Source organism: Pseudopipra pipra, chromosome 1, assembly GCF_036250125.1.
Source record: "Pseudopipra pipra isolate bDixPip1 chromosome 1, bDixPip1.hap1, whole genome shotgun sequence".
NCBI classification, from domain to species: domain Eukaryota; kingdom Metazoa; phylum Chordata; class Aves; order Passeriformes; family Pipridae; genus Pseudopipra; species Pseudopipra pipra.
The window spans coordinates 15336651-15359309 of NC_087549.1; the positions used below are offsets into that span (position 1 = coordinate 15336651).

The 22659-nt window shown below is 37.0% G+C and overlaps 1 protein-coding gene across 7 annotated transcripts in view; it reads left to right on the plus strand.

The window, feature by feature from the left end:
* TRPS1 (transcriptional repressor GATA binding 1) overlaps positions 1 to 11181 on the plus strand; it is a 214126-nt gene extending 202945 nt beyond the window's left edge. For all 7 annotated transcript variants that reach the window (XM_064646381.1, XM_064646399.1, XM_064646372.1 and 4 more), the window contains one exon: positions 4944 to 11181. In XM_064646381.1, the coding sequence (XP_064502451.1) occupies positions 4944 to 6005 (1062 nt within the window). In that variant the 3' untranslated portion in view covers positions 6006 to 11181. The remainder of the gene's footprint in view (positions 1 to 4943) is intronic.
* The last annotated feature ends 11478 nt before the right edge of the window (positions 11182 to 22659 follow it).

Consider the following 22659-nt stretch of genomic DNA (forward strand, 5'->3'; position numbering starts at 1 on the left):
ATTTAAAGTCATATAATATGTTGTGATGAAAGCTCTCCAAATTCAAGAGTTCTCATGTTCATAATAAAAACCAAAATTCTTAAAGTTAGACATCTAGATCTACATCAAAAATATCTCTTGATATGGTTTTTATGTTCTTTCACATATCTTACCCCCTTTATTCTTGAGAGTAAGTTTCCTGGAGATATGGGGTCGGGAGGGTTTTTGTGCTCTTTTTTCTACAGTTCTTATAGTCTGCTGGAGCATACTGAAATAGCTCAGCAAGGAAGCTATTCACTTTATGGCACTCATCACTTGGTGAGGGAAAGATTCACCATCCCTCAAGATCAGGCAGGGAATAAGTAATAATCATGATCTGTCTGTATTGCTTTTCATCTTATTGACACTTGACTTGATCCTGAAAGATGTTGAATGCTCTGGTCCAGGTCCAGGAAAGCCATCCTTAAGTGTTTCCTTGGATCAGCGCCAACATGCTTGGAATCTTTTAGGTTAAGACCTACTAGTTAAATATTATCCCCACTGTCTTTAATAGAAGCACATGGGAGAGTCAGGTGACCAAGACTTGACTCTAATTAATTAATTTTTACAACATTCCCATGAAATTAAAAAGTGTTACTATTTTTCAGAAATAGAAACCAAGGCAGCCTTTGGGAGTTTGCCAAGGCAACACAGCAGTTCAGGCTTAGAGCCTAAATCAGAAATCTATGTGGTGGCTGAGAGTGCACATTTTTTAAAACTTTTTTCAGAAATTAAATTTGCGACATAAGCTTCTAAATGGTCTTGTGTACAGCCCATAAAATAATCCTGTTTACTCAAGAGCCTGTCGAATGAGCCTACTTAATAAAACAGAAAAATATTCCAATTTTCAAATGTAGCATGACCATCTGAAAGGTTAACTGTTCGCCATGTGCTGTCATTCTAAGGTTAGTAACTGCTTTTAAACTCCAGGACAGCCCAGTCAGTCAAAACACATCTGAGCAGGAGGAGATGAACTAATGTACAGTCTCTGGTAGGATCTTGGCTGTGTCTTCCTGCAAGTATCATCTTCCTGGAGACCTCTCAAAGTTCTAGATATAAAATCTAATTTAGGGAAATTGATCAGTGGTGAGCATCCACAAAGATTTTAAGATGTACAGTTTTGCTTTTTAATTATTTTTTTTTAATTTGACATTTGAGTCTGTTATTTGTAGAACTTCCATTTACAGCCTCCATTTTCCCTTTTTTTTAATATACTTTTCTGAACTATACTGTTGGACCTTACCATGATTCTTAGCATAATTTATTGAATAGATAAAAGCTACAAGAATCAGTTTTATATTCAAACACATAGCTCAGATCATTCTTATGAACCAGTAAGGACAAAACAGTATGCTTCCATCATAATTAGGAATACTGTGTCCAAATTTGTTTTATGCATATCGAAAGCAAGAAGCTGACACTATCTTTTAGCTCTACTGTTTAAGCACAGCAATAAGCTGTCATTCAGTGGACATTTGACATTAACATCTTCAATTGAACTTTGACCGAACAAGCGCAAAGAATTTAATTAAGCCTTATTCTGTTGTGATACGATAGCAACTCCATTTTAAGTAGGAGTCTGAAACAATCAAACAAATCTCTCCTTTGGGACAGCTTTTGAGACAGTCCATGCAAAGGGACACTCCTTAGGCTGACACCAGAAAGATGAAAGTTTCTTTTATCTGTCTGCCTGTCTGTTCATGAAAACTTTGTCAGAAGTATTTGTCATATATGTTTCTGAATTAAGGGGTCTAGGATGATGCAGTTATTAGGTAAATGTCCAAAACTATAAAAATTCAAGGGAATACAATTCCCTTCTAAAAGACACTGTTCAACTAAATTTTGCTACATTGCTGAGTAAAAATCACCTATAGTAACTTTGCACATTTCTTAGCTCCCTTTTGATTGGATTATTACTGTCTGGAACTACCATCCTCATTAACTCAAGCCTAAGGTCCCTTTTTCACTTGTATTTAATAAGAAGAAAAATTTATGGTCTGTCAGATACTACTAGATGGTAGTAACTGACAAATGTTAGCATGGTAGTGATTTCTGCTATAAGTCACATTTCTATTTCTGTGATACCCTTGAATAATTGTTCAATATGTTTTCAAAAATGGTCCATCTATCTAGGGGTAATTTACATTAAACTTCCCACATTTTTCACATTTCTCTCCTTTAATCCAAACAACTATGTTAAGAAATGTGTAATAATAATCCAACATTCTATTATTAAAATAGTTTTAGTGAAAAAAAAAAGCAGCTCACTGTAAATGTATACACTATATTCATATTTGGTTTCTCCCCAGAATCATGAATTTGGCCATTATCATTGTGATGCTGTTCCTCATTTTTATAATAGTTCTAACTTGGTCATGGAACACTAGATTTTGTTCCATAGTGATTCCTTGGCCACATCCCTGGACTGCTTCATTGTCTAGTGGAGAGGTCACTCCAATTTCCCATGGTATCTAGGAAGTCTAGTCACAATAATTTAATAAACTGTTTGTTGAATTTTTTGATTTTTTTTTTTAGTTTACTCATGTATTTGAAGTAGGGAGATTGCTAGTTGATACGGAGATGGCAAAAATACTTGTGATCATCCTTAATTTATTATGTACAACATATAATTAAGGATCTGACATAGGCCATTTTAAAAGTAAAGTTCTGGCAATGTTTCCACTGTATTCTAAATGTAAGACCCCACTGAAAAGCAAGAAGTGAGCTTAAACTCTTCTATCTGCTTTGGTTGCAACCAAATACAGAATATTTCTATCTGCACCTTGCTACTATGAATAAGGAAAATTAATAACTTTCACCACATAATAGTGCATTTTAATCATCTAAAGACTAGTCGAATCACATCAGTACAGTCATTTGCATGCCGAAGAATTTGAAAGTTGAACCTACAGCCTTTAACTCCCCATGGCATGTAACTTTGAAGAGCCAGAGCTGCAAATAATTGTGTGAGGGTCCCTAATCAAAGGTAGGAAGATGTTTCTTTTAACTACTTTGATAATCAGACTTCATACCTGTAGCGTGAAGAGTAAGACTAAAAGTATTTCCGAAATACTGAAGGGTTATATGGAGGCCATATGAAAATGGTTTGTAGTGTAAAAATAAAAGCTTAATAAGAGTAACAACAATATGTAACATCTCACACAGCATCTCAGTATGACTGTGTTACAATTGTCATAAAAAAGTGAGGAAATTACACTGAAGTTGTAAATAAGAGTGTATGTATATGCATATTAATTGGCTATTGATTCTGCAAACTATAAACTTTATCTGAATAGAATTTACATGGAAAATATTCTAATTTTTTCTAACATCATTTTGTCTCAGCTTTGATCTATGTGAGCAGGCTGGTTGAGGTGCTGTTTTTCTGTCAAATTTAAATTTCTCTTATTAAAAATCTAAATAAAAGTGTCTATTACTTCTGATTCAGTGTTTTAATAGAAAGTAAAATCTTAAAAAATAGCTGCACTGTCTAAAATGTAGTTAACCATTAAGAATAAGCCAACTGCAGGGAAATAAATAGGTGAAAGAGGAGAGGGAGATGGCAAGTCAAGAAAGAAACTTGGTCTCTACAAATAATAGAATGTGTGCTCTTCCAGCTCTGGATGTTTTTATACTAGTTTGAAGTTATGAATATATAAAAATTTAGTTACATTCAAGGCAAAAATTACTTTGGATATTGACTGTAAGCCAAAACTAAATCTGCTTTTTAAAACAATTTTAAAATTTCTAAATAAACATACAAGTAGAATACAGTAAGGGGCACTTTTCTGACCACCAACCAAAGTAGGATTATATGTGCATTTGGATAAGACAAATGTCAACTGCCAACACACCAAACTGAATGTCTTTTTCTGTTGCTCTAACATCTGCCCAGTGGAGCAACACATACTGGCGGTACAGCACCATTTTTTAATCAGGTACCATTGCTTTCCTGTTAAAGTGGCCTTTTCTAGTCCTTCCTTGTACTGTTTTTTTTGTTCTTCATGAAAAGATATTTTTGTTCTTCACACAAAGGTACTTTCAGTTCTTCTTTAAAGAAGACACCTAACATGAGCTGGTGTGGGGTAGTAGCAAAAGGAAACAGAAGTCCTCACTTGGTTCTTGCTTCTGCCTCTTTTGAGATGCTTATTTCTTTACAGATCCCTTTTTCCCTGCCTTCCCTGCTCTCCCTCATGACTTAGTAGCACAACATCAGTAACACTTAGAAAGAAATACAGTAGGGAGTTGGTGCTGAAGTACAGGTAGACCTTTTGGTACATAGGAGAAGTTTTTTCTGGGCTTTCTTCTCCATCTTTCTTAGTCCTTTCCAGCCACCATCATCCCACTGCCCACCACAGTGGACTTGCAGCCCTTTTGCTAGGTGACAGCAATGGTGGTCAGCAAGCCCTGTGTTTGCTTGCATTTTTTACCCATGTCGAAGCAGAGTGAGTATCAAGGTAAGTGTTGCTCAGTTCTTGTCACAGTGGGATGTGTGCAAACCCCTGCCCGAAACCAGCTTTGGTGGCATGCTGCACTGAATAAACGCCAGTGCACAGGGCCTTGCATCTCCCACCTCATCCCCAGCTCTCAGCACCCACTTTCAACACATCTCCCCCAGAATTTTTTAGGAATAAGAAGTAATAAATAGTTTGACAGCTTGGATACTTCTTGCCTTTTTTAAGTAAACAGGTATAGTATGTCTATGACAGTTGACTTAAGTTGATAAAACAAGCCATTTCCTAGTTTACATTTAGCGTGAGGGGCCATGGACCAGCACTTGGCTTGAAATTTGGTCATTCCCATAAGACTCTTGTAATATAGCTCTGCAGAAAAGAAAAGATAAATTTGCATGAGCATAATCTTGCAGATTTGTTTAATGTGTCTTTCTTTTTTCCTTTTGTTCATTATGTGTGTGTTCCATGCAGACTCCCAGGCCTTTAAACATCATTAAACAGAACAATGGTGAGCAGATCATTAGGAGACGAACAAGAAAGCGCCTTAACCCGGAGGCACTTCAGGCTGAGCAGCTAAACAAACAGCAGAGGGGTAGCGGTGAGGAGCAAGTCAATGGAAGCCCCTTAGAGAGGAGGTCAGAGGATCATTTACCTGAAGGTCATCAGAGAGAAATTCAGCTTCCCAGCCTCAGTAAATATGAGGCCCCAGGTTCATTGACTAAAAGCCATTCTGCTCAGCAGCCAATATTGGTCAGCCAAACTCTGGATATTCACAAAAGGATGCAACCTTTGCACATTCAGATAAAAAGTCCTCAGGAAAGTACTGGAGACCCAGGAAACAGTTCATCGATATCAGAAGGGAAAGGAAGCTCAGAGAGAGGCAGCCCGATAGAAAAATACATGAGACCTGCGAAACACCCAAACTATTCACCACCTGGAAGCCCTATTGAAAAATACCAGTACCCACTTTTTGGACTTCCATTTGTACACAATGACTTTCAGAGTGAAGCTGACTGGCTGAGATTCTGGAGTAAATATAAGCTGTCTGTTCCTGGGAATCCACACTACTTGAGTCATGTGCCTGGCCTACCAAATCCTTGCCAAAACTATGTGCCTTATCCCACCTTTAATCTGCCTCCTCATTTTTCAGCTGTCGGATCAGACAATGACATTCCTCTAGATTTGGCGATAAAGCATTCCAGACCTGGGCCAACTGCAAATGGTGCCTCCAAGGAAAAGAGTAAGGCACCACCAAATGTAAAAAATGAAGGTCCCTTGAATGTAGTAAAAACAGAGAAAGTTGATAGAAGTACTCAAGATGAACTTTCTACCAAGTGTGTGCACTGTGGCATTGTCTTTCTGGATGAAGTGATGTATGCTTTGCATATGAGTTGCCATGGTGACAGTGGACCTTTCCAGTGCAGCATATGCCAGCATCTTTGCACGGACAAGTATGACTTCACAACTCACATCCAGAGGGGCCTACACAGGAACAATGCACAAGCTGAAAAGAATGGAAAACCTAAAGAGTAAACCTTAGCACTTAGCACAATTAAACAGAAATAGGTTTCCTTGATGGGAATTCAATAGCTTGTAATGTCTTGTGAAGACCTATAAAGCACTTCATATAGAGAGCATGCCTTATACAATATTAAATCCCTTGTTATTTTCTTTTTTTTTTCATTTTCTTCTTTATTTTTTCCTTTGTTTTTTTTTCTTTTTTTTTTTTTTCCTTTTTATTGAGTGGGTTACCAAGAAAAAAGAACAGTTGGATGGTGGCCAGAGGGGAGGAAGATAATCCTATGGGACACGGCCCACCAAAGCTAGCCAGAATGCAGTGAATCATGGCGAATAATCTTGAGAAAATTTTACTGGACAATTAATTGCTGTTGTGTAAGAGACATAACTGGCAAGAGTGCAAAGATGTGTATATGTATATACTGCTGCAAGGGTATAGTGAACATATGCACATTGTATATAAGAACTAGACATGTTAAATATACAGATGTTAAAAGGTCATTTTCTTTAATTTGGGTGAATTTCTGCCCTACAACATGCCTTATGATCACCTTGTCCTCAGAGCTTTGGCAGCAATGTCATCTAGGTGTTTCTCAGACTCAGCTGATTTTTAGCTACCATTTTATCACTACATTCTTTCTGGCACACTTTAGTCTAGAAAAACCATTTTGTGCAAGTGAAGTCTAATACAGAAGCCACACTCCGGGTTTAATTTGCATAGAACAAGGTAACCTGCTGTATTTTATTTTAATATATTTTTAATATATTACATTTCTAAACCTTAAAGTCTAAGGTTACTTCTCCACATGCTTAACATTGCTATACATACCAGTCAATCCCTTCAGTAGACTTATACCAGCTTTTGCTAAGTAGCATTAAATGTCTTCATAGTACTTTTTAATACTTAAAGCTTTTTAAAAACTATCCATGAAGGGAAAGCTCCTCAGCATAACTGCTCAGGGAAATAGGGCTAAATAACTAAATATTAAATAATTGGTTAAAGGTGCTGTTAGACGAGCCTCCATGCTTGCTACAAGGGTGTACAAGAACTGACTTTAATCATTTTCATTATAGTGTCCCAACCAGTAGTTTATTATTTTGCCACAGGGATGTAGAAGATATTACAAGCTACTGGATGCACTGTCAGATTAACTTATTTCATTAAAGAAGTTGGGAGAACAAATAGAAAAAAACCTTATTTTTCTAGTAAATATTAATGTATTACATTTCAAATAATGGTGCCTGACATATTGAATAATTATTTTCTACAGTGTACGTATGCAACAAAGATATTCCATCATGCATTAGAGTCAGTTCTGGCTCTGCCTCGCTGTTTACATTTGCAAATGTAGCAAACAAGGTAATGAAGCAACTATTTCTATTGCAGTAGGTATCTTTTTTTCTGTGTGTGTGCATTAAAGTTGTAAACGATAACATGAAATGAATGAAATTTGTTGATATTAATGGTATGAAAAAACAAGAAGGAAATGAAAATATTTTTATGCCTACTTAGGAAAAAAAGGGTAGCACTATTCATTCCAAGTACTTTTGTATTCTTAAGCTCTTAACTCACATTGTTATGCTTAAAATGATAAACATATATCCTCTTTTTATTGCTTTGTCTGTGTTTCAGAAGAAACATTTCAGAAATTATTTTGATAAGTGCTGTTTGACGATGCAGCACTGATATTTTATTGCATTCTGTAGTAGCATTGCACTCCATTTTTACAATATTACGCAGTTGCTTTTTGTTTTGTTTGGGTTTGTTTCTTTTTCGCAGTGCAGGGTCTTAGTTCCTTATGGTTGGATGGCAGGTGTAGCTCAACTGGTTCATGAATGTTGCAGCGAATGAAGTTTAAAATGTCTTTCTGATATTATGTTGTCTTTTATTTCTCCATTCATGCATTTTATTTTTTAAAATGTTCTATAAAAATATCTCTGGACTAAGTCCTCACTTGAGATTATATGTAAAGGGTCCTATTCTGATCTCACTTACATGCCGCCTTTCTCAGATTTTCATGTAATTGAAACTAAAGCATCATAAAAAAAAAAAAAAGTTCTTGTATTTAACTTACCTGAATCTCACCACTCTCCCTTCTAGAATTTGGTGCACTTATAAGATACTTAACCAGATTAAACAGGGAGGTGGAAGATGAAAGGAGAGGTGATAGGAAATGTCTTATAGGGGTTGGCAAAAGGAAAACCGGGGGGAACTGGCCTAAATATTCAGCACTTTGATAGTCTTTTGAGAAATTATGTGCCTAAAGTAGCTGGCAACAAACATCACCAAGCATGAGAAGCACTTACACAGTTGATCGCCAAAGGTCTTGCTGACCTTGGCAGTATTTAGGTGTTATATTTTCACAGAGGTGAAACGTTATTGCACAGTTTCTCTGATTTGTTAGGCACAGGCAGGCTGTTGTTCATCATTAGGCTGCATTCCTTCCTGCTCCGCCCATTGCTTCTTTCTGGTGAGCAGCATATGGAAAGTCCCACTCAATCTGTTCACGGTTGAGTTCTGTAACCCTTCAATAGTATTCTAGGTTAGCAAAGGATATCGGGCCACATTCTTCTTCTTCTATTTTTTAGATGAATCTCCAGCTTGATACCAGTGCCAGACGAAGTCTGGTTATGTTTTTACTATTGTTCTCCAATAATAAGTTCTGACTTGGTTTTTGTGGATTTATTTTTGTTGGGTATTTTTTGTTTCTTCTTTTTCTGTGGGGACTGAAATAGATTACCCTCGTTTCGTTACGTCAGGGTCCAGTGTGTCCTTTTCAGCTTTTCCAAGATGTTAGACTCATTAAGCAGTGATTTTTATCGGCTTCAGAGGTAGCTGCCTGCCGGTTTTCAGTTGTTACTGGTTTGATTTACTTCATCTAAGACCTACCAGTTCCTCTGGCTTCTTCATTGATAGAAGCTGCATCTTCATGGCAAAATATTTTAGGGGGATGTGCACTGAAAGACTTGAGCACTACCCTGTACTTTATAACACTTCTTGTTAAACTCAGAAGCAGAGGCCAATAACAGGAAATACACATATCAGGGTTTGGGGTTGAGGAGAAATGAAATCTTATGAGTGCAAAGAACAAGACAGGTTTTTGAATGTTAATATTGCATACCTAGATGACACAAATAAAATTTGAAAAAAGTTCATTGTTCTTGCCATGACATATTGAGATGTTCTAAGATTTCTGCTTTGTAAGAAATGGGATTTTGCCATAGCCTGTTCTCTTTGATTGGAGTGGGGGCAGCACAGTTTTGTTTCTTAACAGAAGAGAGGTGACTCCATCCCTCTTCCAGACCCCCTCACAATGGATACTAATAAAAAGAAAAATCCTGACATTGGAAACAAATAATCTTATTTAATAATTTTCAGATTGAAACCAATGTAAGCACACAGAAATAATTGCTGCACCCACTGCATTTCAATCAACTTACAGCACTAAAATTTGAACTTACAAGGAATCAGTCTTTGTTCTCAATTTGTCAGTGTCTTCAAGCTGATGTACTTCTCCTACTAAGGGATGGTAGTTTAAGATCTTAAAACATATCAATTCAAATTGGACCACAAAATAAGTAGATGTTTCAAAACTAGAGGATTTGTGGTGCCTGCCACTAACCAGACTGCAGAACAGGCACAATGTTTCCATTAACCCTCTCTGTAGATGGAACCATCATGTGGCATCTTCTGCAAACTGGACTGTCTCTAAGCTATCATTTAATGGCTGCTGCCCCCTCAATTAATAGTGGGGGGATGAATATGTTCCAGAGCACAGTTTGTGTTCAGGTTCTACACTTTCCAAAAGAAGTTTTGCACCTAATTGCCACTGATGAAACTCCTCTCCTAATCTATGGACCTTCCAAAAAGGAGGAGGGACACTGGATACTCATATCTTGGTTTTGCCTATGAAAGGTACTGTTGCACATTTTGACAGTTTTAAAGAGAGAGAAAATAGAGACATCTCAACAGGTTGAGGCATCCTGTGAGCAAGAGATTATTTTTGCAGTTAGAGGGGCAGCAGGACAAGTGACTGATCCTAATTGCATACAGTGCTGAAACATAGTGGTTGTGCAATGGGAAGAATTGATTTGGCAACCATGGGACAGATTTTTAGGTCTATCCTTGGACTGGACAGTGTTGTTTTGTAGTCATAACTACTTGCTTTATGTGCTAAGGTTGTTGTCTACCATCTGCTTTTTACCCAGGATGTCTAAATATATTCCCATTTTTGCTCCTGTATTGATTTTTCTTGGCTGACTTAACATGCTAATTCCTAATACTGGTCAGGAAAAGCCAAGGAGATTAGAAGTTTGCTTCTGTGCAGCCAGAAGGGTAGATATATTTCTTTCTGCTTCTGTGGAGACAGTTATGCTTGGCAAAGAACAGTGAGCAGTTTGTCAACGTATCCCAAATGTGATAGATAAATGAGAAATCCCTTCTAAACTTTTCTCTAAAGTTAAGATGGGCCAAGTAAAATTACGTTATTTTCTCACCTCAGAATAGGATTCCTCTGTATCCTCTTCCTCATAATTTCATTTCATTCAGCCAGCTCTGGAATGCTGGCAGTTGGTGAAGTGCTACCTATATAGTAATCAAAACCACCCCAATTTACCTCTTTTTAAGAGGATAACAGACAGTAATTTAATAGCCACCTGACAGATAAATACCCGTTTCATTTGATTTTTTGTTACACTTAGCAAAGTAAAATTCCTTTACTAGCAAAGCAAAATTACATTTAGTAAAAACACTGTAACAGCTATACAGTTTTTCATTCCTATCATTTTGACCTCTGAGCTCAGTGTAGGAGAACAGGAGAAAAGGAAACATCTCAAAATGCCATTGTAAATTTAGCTTATAGAAAATTCACCAGCAGGAAAAGGAAAAAAAAAAAAAAGGACTTCATAAAAAATTACTTCATGTTGCTAAAAACCATCATTAAACTTGTAGCCCTGATTTGACTCTAGAATGCTGGCTCTTAATGTTTTGTCCTTACAACACATGGATGTGTTTTTTGTTTTGTTTTGTTTTGGGTTTTTTGTTTTGTTTTGTTTTTTGAGTTTCATAGTGCATGTTCATTTCTACTCACAAACATGTTCTTGGTGTATTTCTTATGCAAACAATCTTCAGGCAGCAAAGATGTCTGTTACATCTAAACTTGAATAATAAAGTTTTACCACCAGTTATAAATCAGATTCATGTCGTTTCTGGGGACAATATAATGTCACAGTGTCACTACACCACAGTGGGGTTGGGGAGGAAAATAATCTGGAGTTGAGCTGCTCTGGGAGCAGACAGGGCCTGACAGCATATCTGAGTAATGGCCAGTGATTATGGCTGAAAGGCAAAGGCAGGATTGCTCAAATGGGAAAGGCATGAAAAGAGAGGAGCTCCTTCAAAATACATTAGCCCTGTCACAGTCCTTCTACACTAAGGGCTCTAGATGTGATCCAAATCTCATTCAAGTTAATGACAGGATTTAGAGTAAAAGTCTATTTCAGTGGGATTTGAACTTTTTTCAGCACTCCAGCATCCTGGCCTTACATTACCACTTTTATTTTGCTGCCCTAAAGAGGAGCAAATGCTGAAATAATTTTGAATAAGAAAGACTGATACTGAAATGTGATCAGTACCCCAGGTTTACCAGTTCTACGCCTCACACAAAGTCCATGGTGGTCTTGAAATAATCTCTGATACTCAGGACCATGGTTTCACATCTTGCCCACAACTCTTCCATGAAATCCTGCTGGCTCCCATCACACAGATTATTGACCCAATGATGACTCAAGAACAGAGTACCACCTACAATGCTGCCACCACCACTTCCTCCAGCAATCTTGGAGATTTCCTCAGAGGTCCTGAATTGGAGCACTGACCAAATCAGCTCAGCTTGGCCTTTCTGTTGGGATGAGCTAACAGCTCAGGCTGGTATGACTCCCAACCATCATTTCCATTATGCTGTAATTTCTTTTTCCATAGGTTTTGTCTCACATCCGTGGTTGAGAGTTTGTTCAGTCTCATACAGAATAATGTTTAAAGTAATAAAAATGGTAAAATCTGTTTATGATAGAGTACAAATGTTCTAGAGCTTAATTTTAAAAGCACTGCACCAGAAAAAACTTCTTCCTGGGATTCATTCTTCCAGTGAATTCAAATGTAAAACCCTATGCATTTTCAGTCTCTTTAATTTCCTGAGATTAATAAAAATAATTACAGTAGTAAAGAAAAAAAAATGGCTTTTAAATGCAGGGAGAACTAGTTTTGGAGATATGAACTCTGTGCTTAAATATTATGCATTTTGAAAAAGATGCGACATGCAAAAGGTGGTTGATATGGACTTTGTAAGATTACATATATGTATATATGCACACTCTATGTAAGAATATATGTATAAACTCTATATACATATATATTTACAGAGAGAAAGTTCATATATGTATAGAGAGTTAAAATTTAAAAATCAAATATTTTCACCTTTTTATCTTTTGAGGATAACAAGATTTAATCCAAATTTCTGTTCTAATTATAAAACTATCCCTGACCAATGCAATATGTCTTTAAACAGCATTCAAAACAGTATTGCACATCTGTCTCCATATACCTACATGAGCTCATAATTGTAGAAGCTGATGACCTCAAATTTTCCTTTGTGGTTCTACTATTTGTATAGTCTACTCATATTGTTAATGCCTTCCTCTTATGACAGCAGCTCCACATGTAAGCAGCTCATATAAGTACACACGAACATTGTTATCAGGTCTTAATAGGCTATTATAAGGTTTAAATTTATGCCAAGAATCTAGGGACTTTTTGTTCTAGCAGCAATGTCCTTGATTATTTCCTATTTAGTTTTAACTACTGCCATATCTTGACATAGGTCAGAACTCTGTTGTCCCAAGTACAGCCAGCCTGAGAATATAAAAATACAATCTGCTAGTAGCAAGTCCTGACCCTCATCCAATGAGATTTATAAATGTATGAAGTTTTTTAAAAAAAGAAAAAAAGAAGTATCAGAATAGGTGCTGATGCAGAAGAAAATGAACAGAATGAATAAGCAGTGTACTTTGTTCTGTATGGAGAGGAAGTGGGGTGCTTTCAATAGTGTACTATTTAATAGAAGAAACGACCTAGTTATCTTACAACCTTATTTATTATAAATCACAAAGAAACCCCTCTTTAAAAGATTGTTTTGACACTGGGTGGGGATATAAAATCAACAAAAAACAGAATGTCATTGGAAGAGTTCACTGGAAGTTTGGAAGTTTAACTGTAATGGGCAATTATGCTTGACAGTTGGGACACCTGAAACCTGGTGGAGGTACAGTTTGTACTGACACCAGCTTCCTTTGATTTCCCTGAAGAGTCTGACTAATCTCTGTGTGCAGAACAGGAGTGTCAGTGGGTTCTTTCTGTAAATGAAAGTGTCTCCTGCACATCCAAAGGAATAGAAGTGTCTTTCACACACTGTGGTTACAATGTCAGTGGAACTGTCTGATTCAATTCCAAATGCTACTGTGGAATTGACAGCTTAATGGTGAGATTGATACAGTGACAGTTCTGTCACCTACCTCCAAACAGCTCCATCAGTGCTGGTACAATGTCCGTGGAGTTGGCCAGAGAAGAAATGCGACCATTTAAAAGAATAGGAAAGAAATACTTTTAAAAAAAGAACAAAAACTTCTGTTATGACACTGTCTGAAAATGATGGCTTAAATTTGCCACAGAATGGCTTTAGGCCGACGCCTTTTTTTTGCAAAGGCGATGCAGCTGCTGTGGCTTTATTTCTGAATGAAATAATTTCTTTTATGATATGTAGTATAAAAAGCAAAGCCCCAACATAAAGGTAGATCTCTTCTCACTGTAGCATTCTTTTAAGAAAACAAGACAATAAAGGAGGGTACAAATGGATTAGGAAGGCTTTTCAAGTGATCATTTCAACAAATGGAACTGCATATGTACTTAGCACTTATTTTTGTAAAGAAAAAATCTTGGAAAGCAAAATGGGAATATTTTCTTTCCCTTTTAATCAAAGTAGAGTATTTTCCTCTCTTCTGGAATCTGATAAAACAAGAAATAGGTTTCAGAGTATGAAAGTATGAAATGTGGAAGTCTTTCAGAAAGATAAGGTGATTTTTCAAAGTTAATGTTCCGTAAGGCTTGCATTCACATTGCATACTTTGGACACCCAGCTATAAGTGCAAAATATGATCCTCATTTTATAGAGAGTCAGTTGAATATTCAGAGTAGGAGCTTATTAGATGTTCATAGCCGCCCACTGGAAGGGTCCGGACTGGATGATATCCAGAGATCCCTTTTAACCTAAATAATTGTATGGTTATAAATGTTCACTAACTCAGTCAACTTATGTTTCTCCCTTATGACTGTAGTATATACAGCAGGGAGCAATTGAAGACAAAGGCCAAAAAAAACCTGAAGCACATCTGTAGATGCAAATGATGGAGCATATCAAGAGCTTTCTAATACACAGGTCTTTGGGGCCAGAGCTGGATGCAAGTACAAAATACCCCATTAAACACTTGGCTCTTAACTGGAGCACAAAGACTCTTCCATCTATTTATATTTTCATAATAACTCACTGCAATATATCCCTGGTAATTATATATTAACCTCTACAATTAAGCATAAAATGCTGGCTGCACTGACATTGCTATCACACTTGTCAACACAACTCCTTGGAAAATTCTATATTATCTGTAAATCAAGATGGAAATGTTCACAAGAGCTAGGTAGTGACTGAAGAGCAGTCCCTATCACACGTTGGCCAAGGCCAGCCACATGCCTCTGACCAGATCCCTGGCACAGCTGGGGAATTATCACAGAGGAGACAATTCCCAGCTCCGAGGGGAAGAGACAGGAATGAGTTGTACCCATTCCCTTGAGGATGGGTTTCCAACAGGAAGTAGCAAGCACCAGGGGCATGGGTTACATCCTGAGCCACCTGACACTGCTTCAGTGTGTGGGGCACGTTTTGGGGATCAGCAGGTTTGCAAGCAAAACTCTGTGCTGGTGTCCTAAGACCAGAACATGGCCTTGACCACTTTTGATTTACTAGTATTGTCACTGCCTCTATTGACTCATTCCCCTTGTCTGATGAGGCTGGTTGGAGCAGCTTTACCCGACCTTTTGATACCTGCAATCTGCTGTATCTGTCTAGGTCAGCTTAAAGACAGAAGCATTTTTAGATTCATCTTATATACAGGCATTGACTTTAAGAAGGGGAAATGTTTCCTGCTACTGGGTGGGTGGCAATCCTATTATTTAGCTCAGTTGTAGACAGAGGTACATAGCAGATGTCTGCACTTGACCAAATAGATCATAGTCCTATTTTCTGTTGTCCTGCATTATAAATTTTGTGGGCAAATCTTCGGTTTCTAGTAATACAAATAGAGAGACAATAACAATGAAAATTCCCATGCTTCCAGTTTCATAGCACAGAACGTGGCCATCCATTCCAAGCCATTGTAATTACCAGCACTTTTGAGACAACTCAGTTCTTCTTGCCCAGAAAAGGACAAAGATTATTTCTTTTAACACAAAATGCTTCAGTGCCGTTGTGAAAACTTATTTTCTTAAAAAGGACTTGTTTCAACACATTTTAATGAACTTTACTTAGAACTTAATAAGTTTTATTTCAGCTCTCATTCAAAGAAGTTTTTGGTTTGACAGAAGAAAAGCCCAATTTGTGTCTACATTCCACATTTAACTGAGTATTCCTGATAGCTCTGTAATGTAAGCCACTCTACATACAAACCCTAAACTACCTTAATTATTTAGTAAAAAAAATATGGGTGCAGATTTTTAACAAATCATAGAATTCTTGTATTTGAAGATTCACTCAATGAATCTGTAATGTCATCTTCATATTGAAACTGTAGATTTCTGGGTTTTTTTGTCATTATGCTATATCCTCTTCTCTGTGTGATAGTATATTAAAATACTTTTCATGGAAAATACTCTATTAATTGTCCTACATAACTGCTGCTGATCCAGTTTCTAGCACAGTGACAAAAACACCTGTGTCAGCGGGAAGTAAGTGGTGGTAAAATGAGCAGAAAGTGATGTGGAAAAAGGCAGTACGGAGTTTTCCTTGGCAGCTAATATCAGTCAGCTAATATTCAGTGTTCAGAAACCTGTAGTCTGGAAAGCTGTGCTAGTCCTGGTTTAGAGCAGATTCTCAGCTGTGCACAGCACTGAGTTTTGTTGGTCAAGGTCTATATAGAGGATGAGGAGCAAAACCTCAGCTGTAACACCCTGAAGACCTTCCTTTCCCTGCACCAGCAGCTGTTAGAGATGCCTCTTTGTCCCCCAGTGGCCATGAGTTAGCTGGGACTTATTTTGCCCTTACCAATAGAAAACCCAGGCAAACTGATTTTATGCATTTCTAGTTTGGGCAATAGAAAGTTTACCCACTCCTTGCTCTTCATCCAAAATAACATTTGTCTATTTATTTATGCACTGCCTTTGTACTCCATAAAGCTGAGCACTTTAGACGTCTCAGCAAAATAAGTCACTACAGGAGAGAAGACAAGGAGATAAATGGAACTGGATGGGGAAAGTTTTAAGGGTTCCGCTCTTCTTTCCCATGTTTATCAGGTAGACATTTTTTAGTTTGCAGTTTTTTCCTCTGCTCTTGCTTTCTCCATCTCAGTCTTTCCTTTGACTCCATTCTGCCCCTTACAGCTCATCATTGATTGTGTATAATTTATCTCTACATAGACTAAAAATGCTAATTTTTGTTTGACAATGAAACACTCTCAAATATCCTCTCTGGCTTTGCCTATGGAATACCAAAACATCTGTTTTGGATCAAAGTTGCAGGCTCTCTTCAGTTGAGGGTATTCCTCTTCTGCTTGATGCTTTTATAATAATTAATACTAATTTACAAAGACAAAATTTTGTAATTGCTCATTAGACACCTGAGACTGGAAGTCCTCAGCTGCTGATGCCCCAGGTGACACCAGGAGGTTGCACATATGGATGAGCTGCAAAGGGAGGGCAGGTGCTTTTGTTTTGTGCAGCATACTCAAAGCTCATCCTCATTCTGCATTTAGGCCTTTTAAGTAAGAATACAAAGAGTTAGACAATTGCAAAGTGCCTAACTTTATCCACCTTTCCAAAGTGATTTGCCTCTGAGAATTCCAACTCCAAACTCCCTAAACTATTTATTGCCACTGGATAGAGGATTAATCTAGGACAAGAAAAGCAGCCACATTTTGCCCCCTCCCCCTGTGGAGCTAACCTTTGCTACAGCAGAGGAATAGCAGGGCTTTGACATCTTGTCTGGCCCAGTTTATGACTTAGCACATTTCTGCAGAGCTTTATGAGAGTGTGAAATGGGAAGGGTTTGGCACAGAGGCCATTACCTGCTCTCTCTACTGAGGTGGACCTCTGGGAGTGGAGCAGGGAGGGGGCTGCAGAAGGGTGGGTGGATGTGGGTGTGCACGGGGCACAGCAGAGCAGCACCCACTCAGACGTATCTGAGGATGCTGAATTTCTTTCGTCTTCCTGCTGGGCACCTTCTATTACCTGTATTATCCACTCTCATCCCATAGACTTACCCACATTGCACAACTCCACCAACACCAGCCTCTGATTTGTGAAGGACAGAAGGAAACCAGGGAACAGAGAGGAAGTAGGAACAATTAAGAACGATAGATCCTGAATACTAAAATACCCACCACTCTGTAGTAAATTTTAAAATTGTAAGACTCCCTGACGTCCCACTGAAAGCAAAGCACAAAGGAGAGAAGAAGCTACAGCCAAGTATTACAGATCCGTAGTGCTGCTCTGCATATATTTTAAGGACATAGTCTTTAAAAATGAATATATTTTGAGACTCTAAAATAACTGACAGTTGCTTTTTCAACAGCTGAACAACCACTTTTTCTGAAAATCATGCCTCTTTTTAAGGTTGTATGAGAGAAACACTTGGAAAATCTTGGCCTGGAATATTTTAAATAACTTCCTAAATTAATATCATGAATTAGAGACTGAATAAAGAAGACATGGCTAAGATACAGCAAACACACAACATGTATCTTATGTTGTTGTATCTGTGAGTTCATACCAGTGAATCTTAAGGTGTGTGCAAGAAGGATTTATCTGTCCACCTTCTTATAGTGAGAGAAATCACAAGGCTCATATGCTGATTTCTGCTTCTCAATTTGGATTACAACAATTTAGTTCCTTTTTTTAAAGTGAAAATCTCTGAAGGGATTACAGAGCTTATTCACTGGAAAGTCTTCAGGACCCCCTGAAATGTAGCTTTCCATAAAACAATCTGGGTAGGGTTTCTAAAACTGATTTTAACAGAATCGAAAACCAACTTAGATGAGCTAAAGAACCAACAATGAGCTAAAGAACATCCCTCTTTCCTGTTGAACTACTGAGATAACAGGAACGGAATATAACACCCTGATTTTCTTAATCTTTTCCAAACCTTCCTACTTCCAGTGACTGGATACTGCTAGAGTTACGGTCTACTCCTATTTTATTAACCCAAAGAACTGATGTAATTTATTAAATCAAGATAACTTCATGTAGATTATGGGTTTCCTTAGAGATTTCTTAAGTATTGAGTATTCTCAACCCTCTTTAATTCAGAAAGCCTGTTCAGAACACAGCATGAAGAAAACACATCTGCCAATAATGGCCAAAGAGAAGTTTGCTAGACCATAAGCTTTTACCAGAAATCAGACAGAAATTAACACTCCTCCCTTAGTTTGCCTTTAATTCCTACTGGAATTAGCAATTTTCTGACTGGTTTCTCCTTTATATGTATACCTTCCCTCTTGTTAGTTTAGGGTGAAACTAGGAATTTCCCAGCCCTTCTAATGTACTCCTGACTTCAAAAAGGCAGGATCTCAACACTCATTGTGACAATACTGCTTAAACTTATTATTATATTGGCATATAGTTATAAAAGTATCTTATTTTCTCAAAATGTCATATCTGCCAGTAGGGGAATGTAAGTGCAATTGGTACTGTGATGTGAAGATACAAAGATATATGAAATTACTTAGATCAGCATAAAGAATTTGGTTTTGGTATGATGTTCCATTACTCTCTATTTAATCCAGGCAACTTTTTTGAGCTAACTTCAGAGGTAAAGGCTATATGAGTTCCTATGCATATATGCATTTATTCATGTACATGAATTCATTAAGGCAAATTCACTTTAACATCTGCTAGAGGACCATTATTATTCTCCAAATCTGAATAAGTGTTTTCAACTTCTTTATCCTGTGTCTTGTTGTATTCTTCCACTGAAAAAGAAGTTTTCCTTTTTATTATTTCTCCCTGCTTCCCGCAGGATATTAATAATATTCTCCAAGTTTAGTGTCTCTAATATTCGAAGATTACCTAAGACTGAATAGGCTCATCTTCCAATCTAAATAATCTTTCTTTGTTTAATTTTTTTTCCATGGTAGCTTTTCCAGCTAACAGAATTAGATACTAATAAAAGCACTCAAAATTACCTATGCAATCCTCGGTAATATATTGCTTGTCACTAAGTTTTGCAGTTCTTCAAAACTTTTAAGTACATTTTAGTTTAACCTGAAATTATGTAAACTGCAACATGATTAAACTTATATGCAACAGTCTGGGTTTTTTTGGTCAGCGTTTTAAATTACACTGCCTGGCCTTCTTTACTGCCTGCATTTCAGTACTGCCATCTTGGGCAGAGCAGCCTGAACAGTGTGCTCCGGTTTCGTCTTCTGGTTCCATCAGTTAACTTTGATCTAACCATGTCATACAAAGCATTTTCCAGATGGCAAATACAATTTTCTGAGTCAGATGAATATTCAAGAAAAAATACATATGATATATGCCCCAATTAATCTTGTATGTCTGTCGCATATACAAAAGAGTGAAGCAGGAGGCTCTGCGAATTTGAGTAAATGCAGATCTTCATTTGCTGGAACATGAAATGGGCTCACCTTTTTTTCTGCATCTTATTTTTGCCAAGAGAATGGTGTAAAGAAAAATGTTGCTGTAAACACAGGCTTTGCCAGGCTTCTCACTCAACACATTCTCATGTCCTTGTATGCTGGTTCAGGTAAAAATTTTAATCTATTGCTTCCAGGGAAAAAAGAAACATGTCCTAAGAATGTAAAGTGTTATATTACTTAGTGAGACTAAAAATGGAGTAATGCTAGATTAGGAATACATCTAGTTGATTAAAAAGATTTCTTTTCTAGATTAGTAGAAGTTAGGTTTCCCAAAGATTCACAACTCAAGGAATCAAACTTCCATGAAAGATTCAAAGCTAATCTGAGAAACACCCTTTCTATATATTTTCATCAGAAAAAAAATTGGATTTGGTTTCAACCAACGTAAATGCAAACCTGAGACTAAGGAATAGAGATTTCTTAACCTTGTCCATAATATCCCAATATTCTGCAGATAGACTTGGGCTATCCAGATATTTTATTGATGATAATTGTTACTTTTTAATTAAATTTCATACAATTATCTCAAACTTAGTATGACACTTTTTATACAATGAATTCACTGAATTTTATTACATGTTCAGTGGAATTAGTCATATTAAGCATACAAATGTATTTTTAAAGGCTCAGAGCTTAAAGCCATTCAAATGGCTTCAAATGGATTGTCACCACTCAGACAAGGTTTATTTTGACTATTTGGTGGGGGGGGCAGGGGGCTTATTATCTGCTAAAAGAACAGAAGACTAAATGGGAAAAATGTCACCTATAGTAAATATTTGGTCAAACTTCATAATGTGGATCTTTTTTTTCCTCCCTCATCTTTATCTGATGGGAAAGTATCCTAAGGTCCCAAATACTTTATCCATTTCAGAAGCAGTGTTCTGCCATAACTTTTACAAGTGTAATCATAGATAGAGTGTCTGTTCGGTACTTGAATATCTTACCATAGTCTCAACTGCTAAAAAAAATCCTTCCCTTTTTGAACTTCAAAATAAAACAGATTTTTCTTTTGATGTGTATTGCCCTACCGTTTCTGTGGTTTAATTTCAGTGATATGTAAGTGCTAAAAGATGTGTCTAAATGGATATGATATTGATTAAGGTGATTTGGGATGAAAGACTCAAGAGAAATGTCAAATATTGCTGTTATTCTCTTGCTATTCACTTCATTAGTGGATGAAACTAGCAAAGACTGTCTGCAGTCACCTTCTCATTTAAGACATTTGATTGTTTTCTTAGCTATTTTGAAAAAAAAGATAAATGACATCACCCTGGCTTAGCTGGAAATTGTGTAACTCTGGTTTGAGTTAAAAATATCAACCTTGTGTTTTTTTCTGGGGACATTAAGTGTTGGGAGTACATGGGAAACTCCTATGTCTTTTAAAAAAAAGAATAAAAAAGAAAAAATGTAGTTGGCATCACATAATCTATTATATTTCCCTATAGCACCAACTATAAATGGTTAATAAGTTACTGACAGCATCACTCTAATTATCGGTAATTTTCCTTCTCTTTTCAAAATAGCTGTCATTGATTTGTTTCTCAGAAGTCTATTTCATCTATTTATCAGCAATTTCAAAATTTCTTAGAATTTCTGTGACAAGTAATTCCAGATAGCATCTCAGCATGCTTCGTTACAAATTGGCTATCTTACTATTGCAGTTATTCTTTGACTAATATTTGTTTACTACCTGCAGCATGTTCAATTCTGACAAATTAGGTAGTTTTCTGAAGTACTTCAACTCTAAAGCCAGGCACACAGAAGAGGAATGCACTGGGAACTCCAGAAGTAAGAATATCTTCTGGACAAGAGGTTTACTTGAGGAGGTAAGTGTGAGTGACATAAATGGGGTCTAGGATTCAGCTTTTTAAATTGTAATCAGTCTTTTTGTGAACATTATCAAAGAAACAAGGAAAAATTTTGACCCTGTTGAAGTCAAAGGCAAAACTTCAGTTGATTTCAGTACAGCTCTTTCTGCCATAGAATTTAATGGACTCAGAGGGAGAAAGAATAATATTGGAGTGATTGGAGTGTGGTGGACTTCCCAGAAAATGGATCAGGGATAAGTTCATCATCTTCTGAAATATAAGAGCTGTTGACTAACTCTGGATAAAGAATACTTGACTAGGCAGGCCCTTTGATCTGCGTAAGTGTACTCTCTGCCTCCACAGCAACTTCTAATCACATTTTCCAAGTCTTGTAATCTAGCCAAAACAATAACAGTAAATCATTGATATTCAGATATTAGGCTTGTATCACAATAGACAGGCAATTCTCCTGAAAGATCTAACTCATTTTATAGGCTGACAAGGATTTGATTGGTGCTTTTATTATGACTAATGTAGTTTCTGCATTTGAAAGAAATGGTTGTAGGAATCTTGGAAAGATTTGAAACTGCTGAATAAAAGCTCAGAGACATTTTTTTCCCTTGCCTGTTTGCAGTACTTTCTTAATCAATGATTTCCATTTGTCACTGCTAATGGCATTACCCCTGACACCTTCTCCTGTGATTTTTTATCTGCTTAAAAGCTTTCACTTCTGTTTCTGTTACTTAGCCTTCATTTTCCTTTCTGCTGACAACTTACTTTTCTTTCCTAGTCTTTTCCCTGGTTCTTCCTGGCTGTATACTTTTCAAAGCACCAAGTGTCAACACAGTAGCTCTGAAGTTCTGAGGTGGATCAAGAAGGGATCTGTC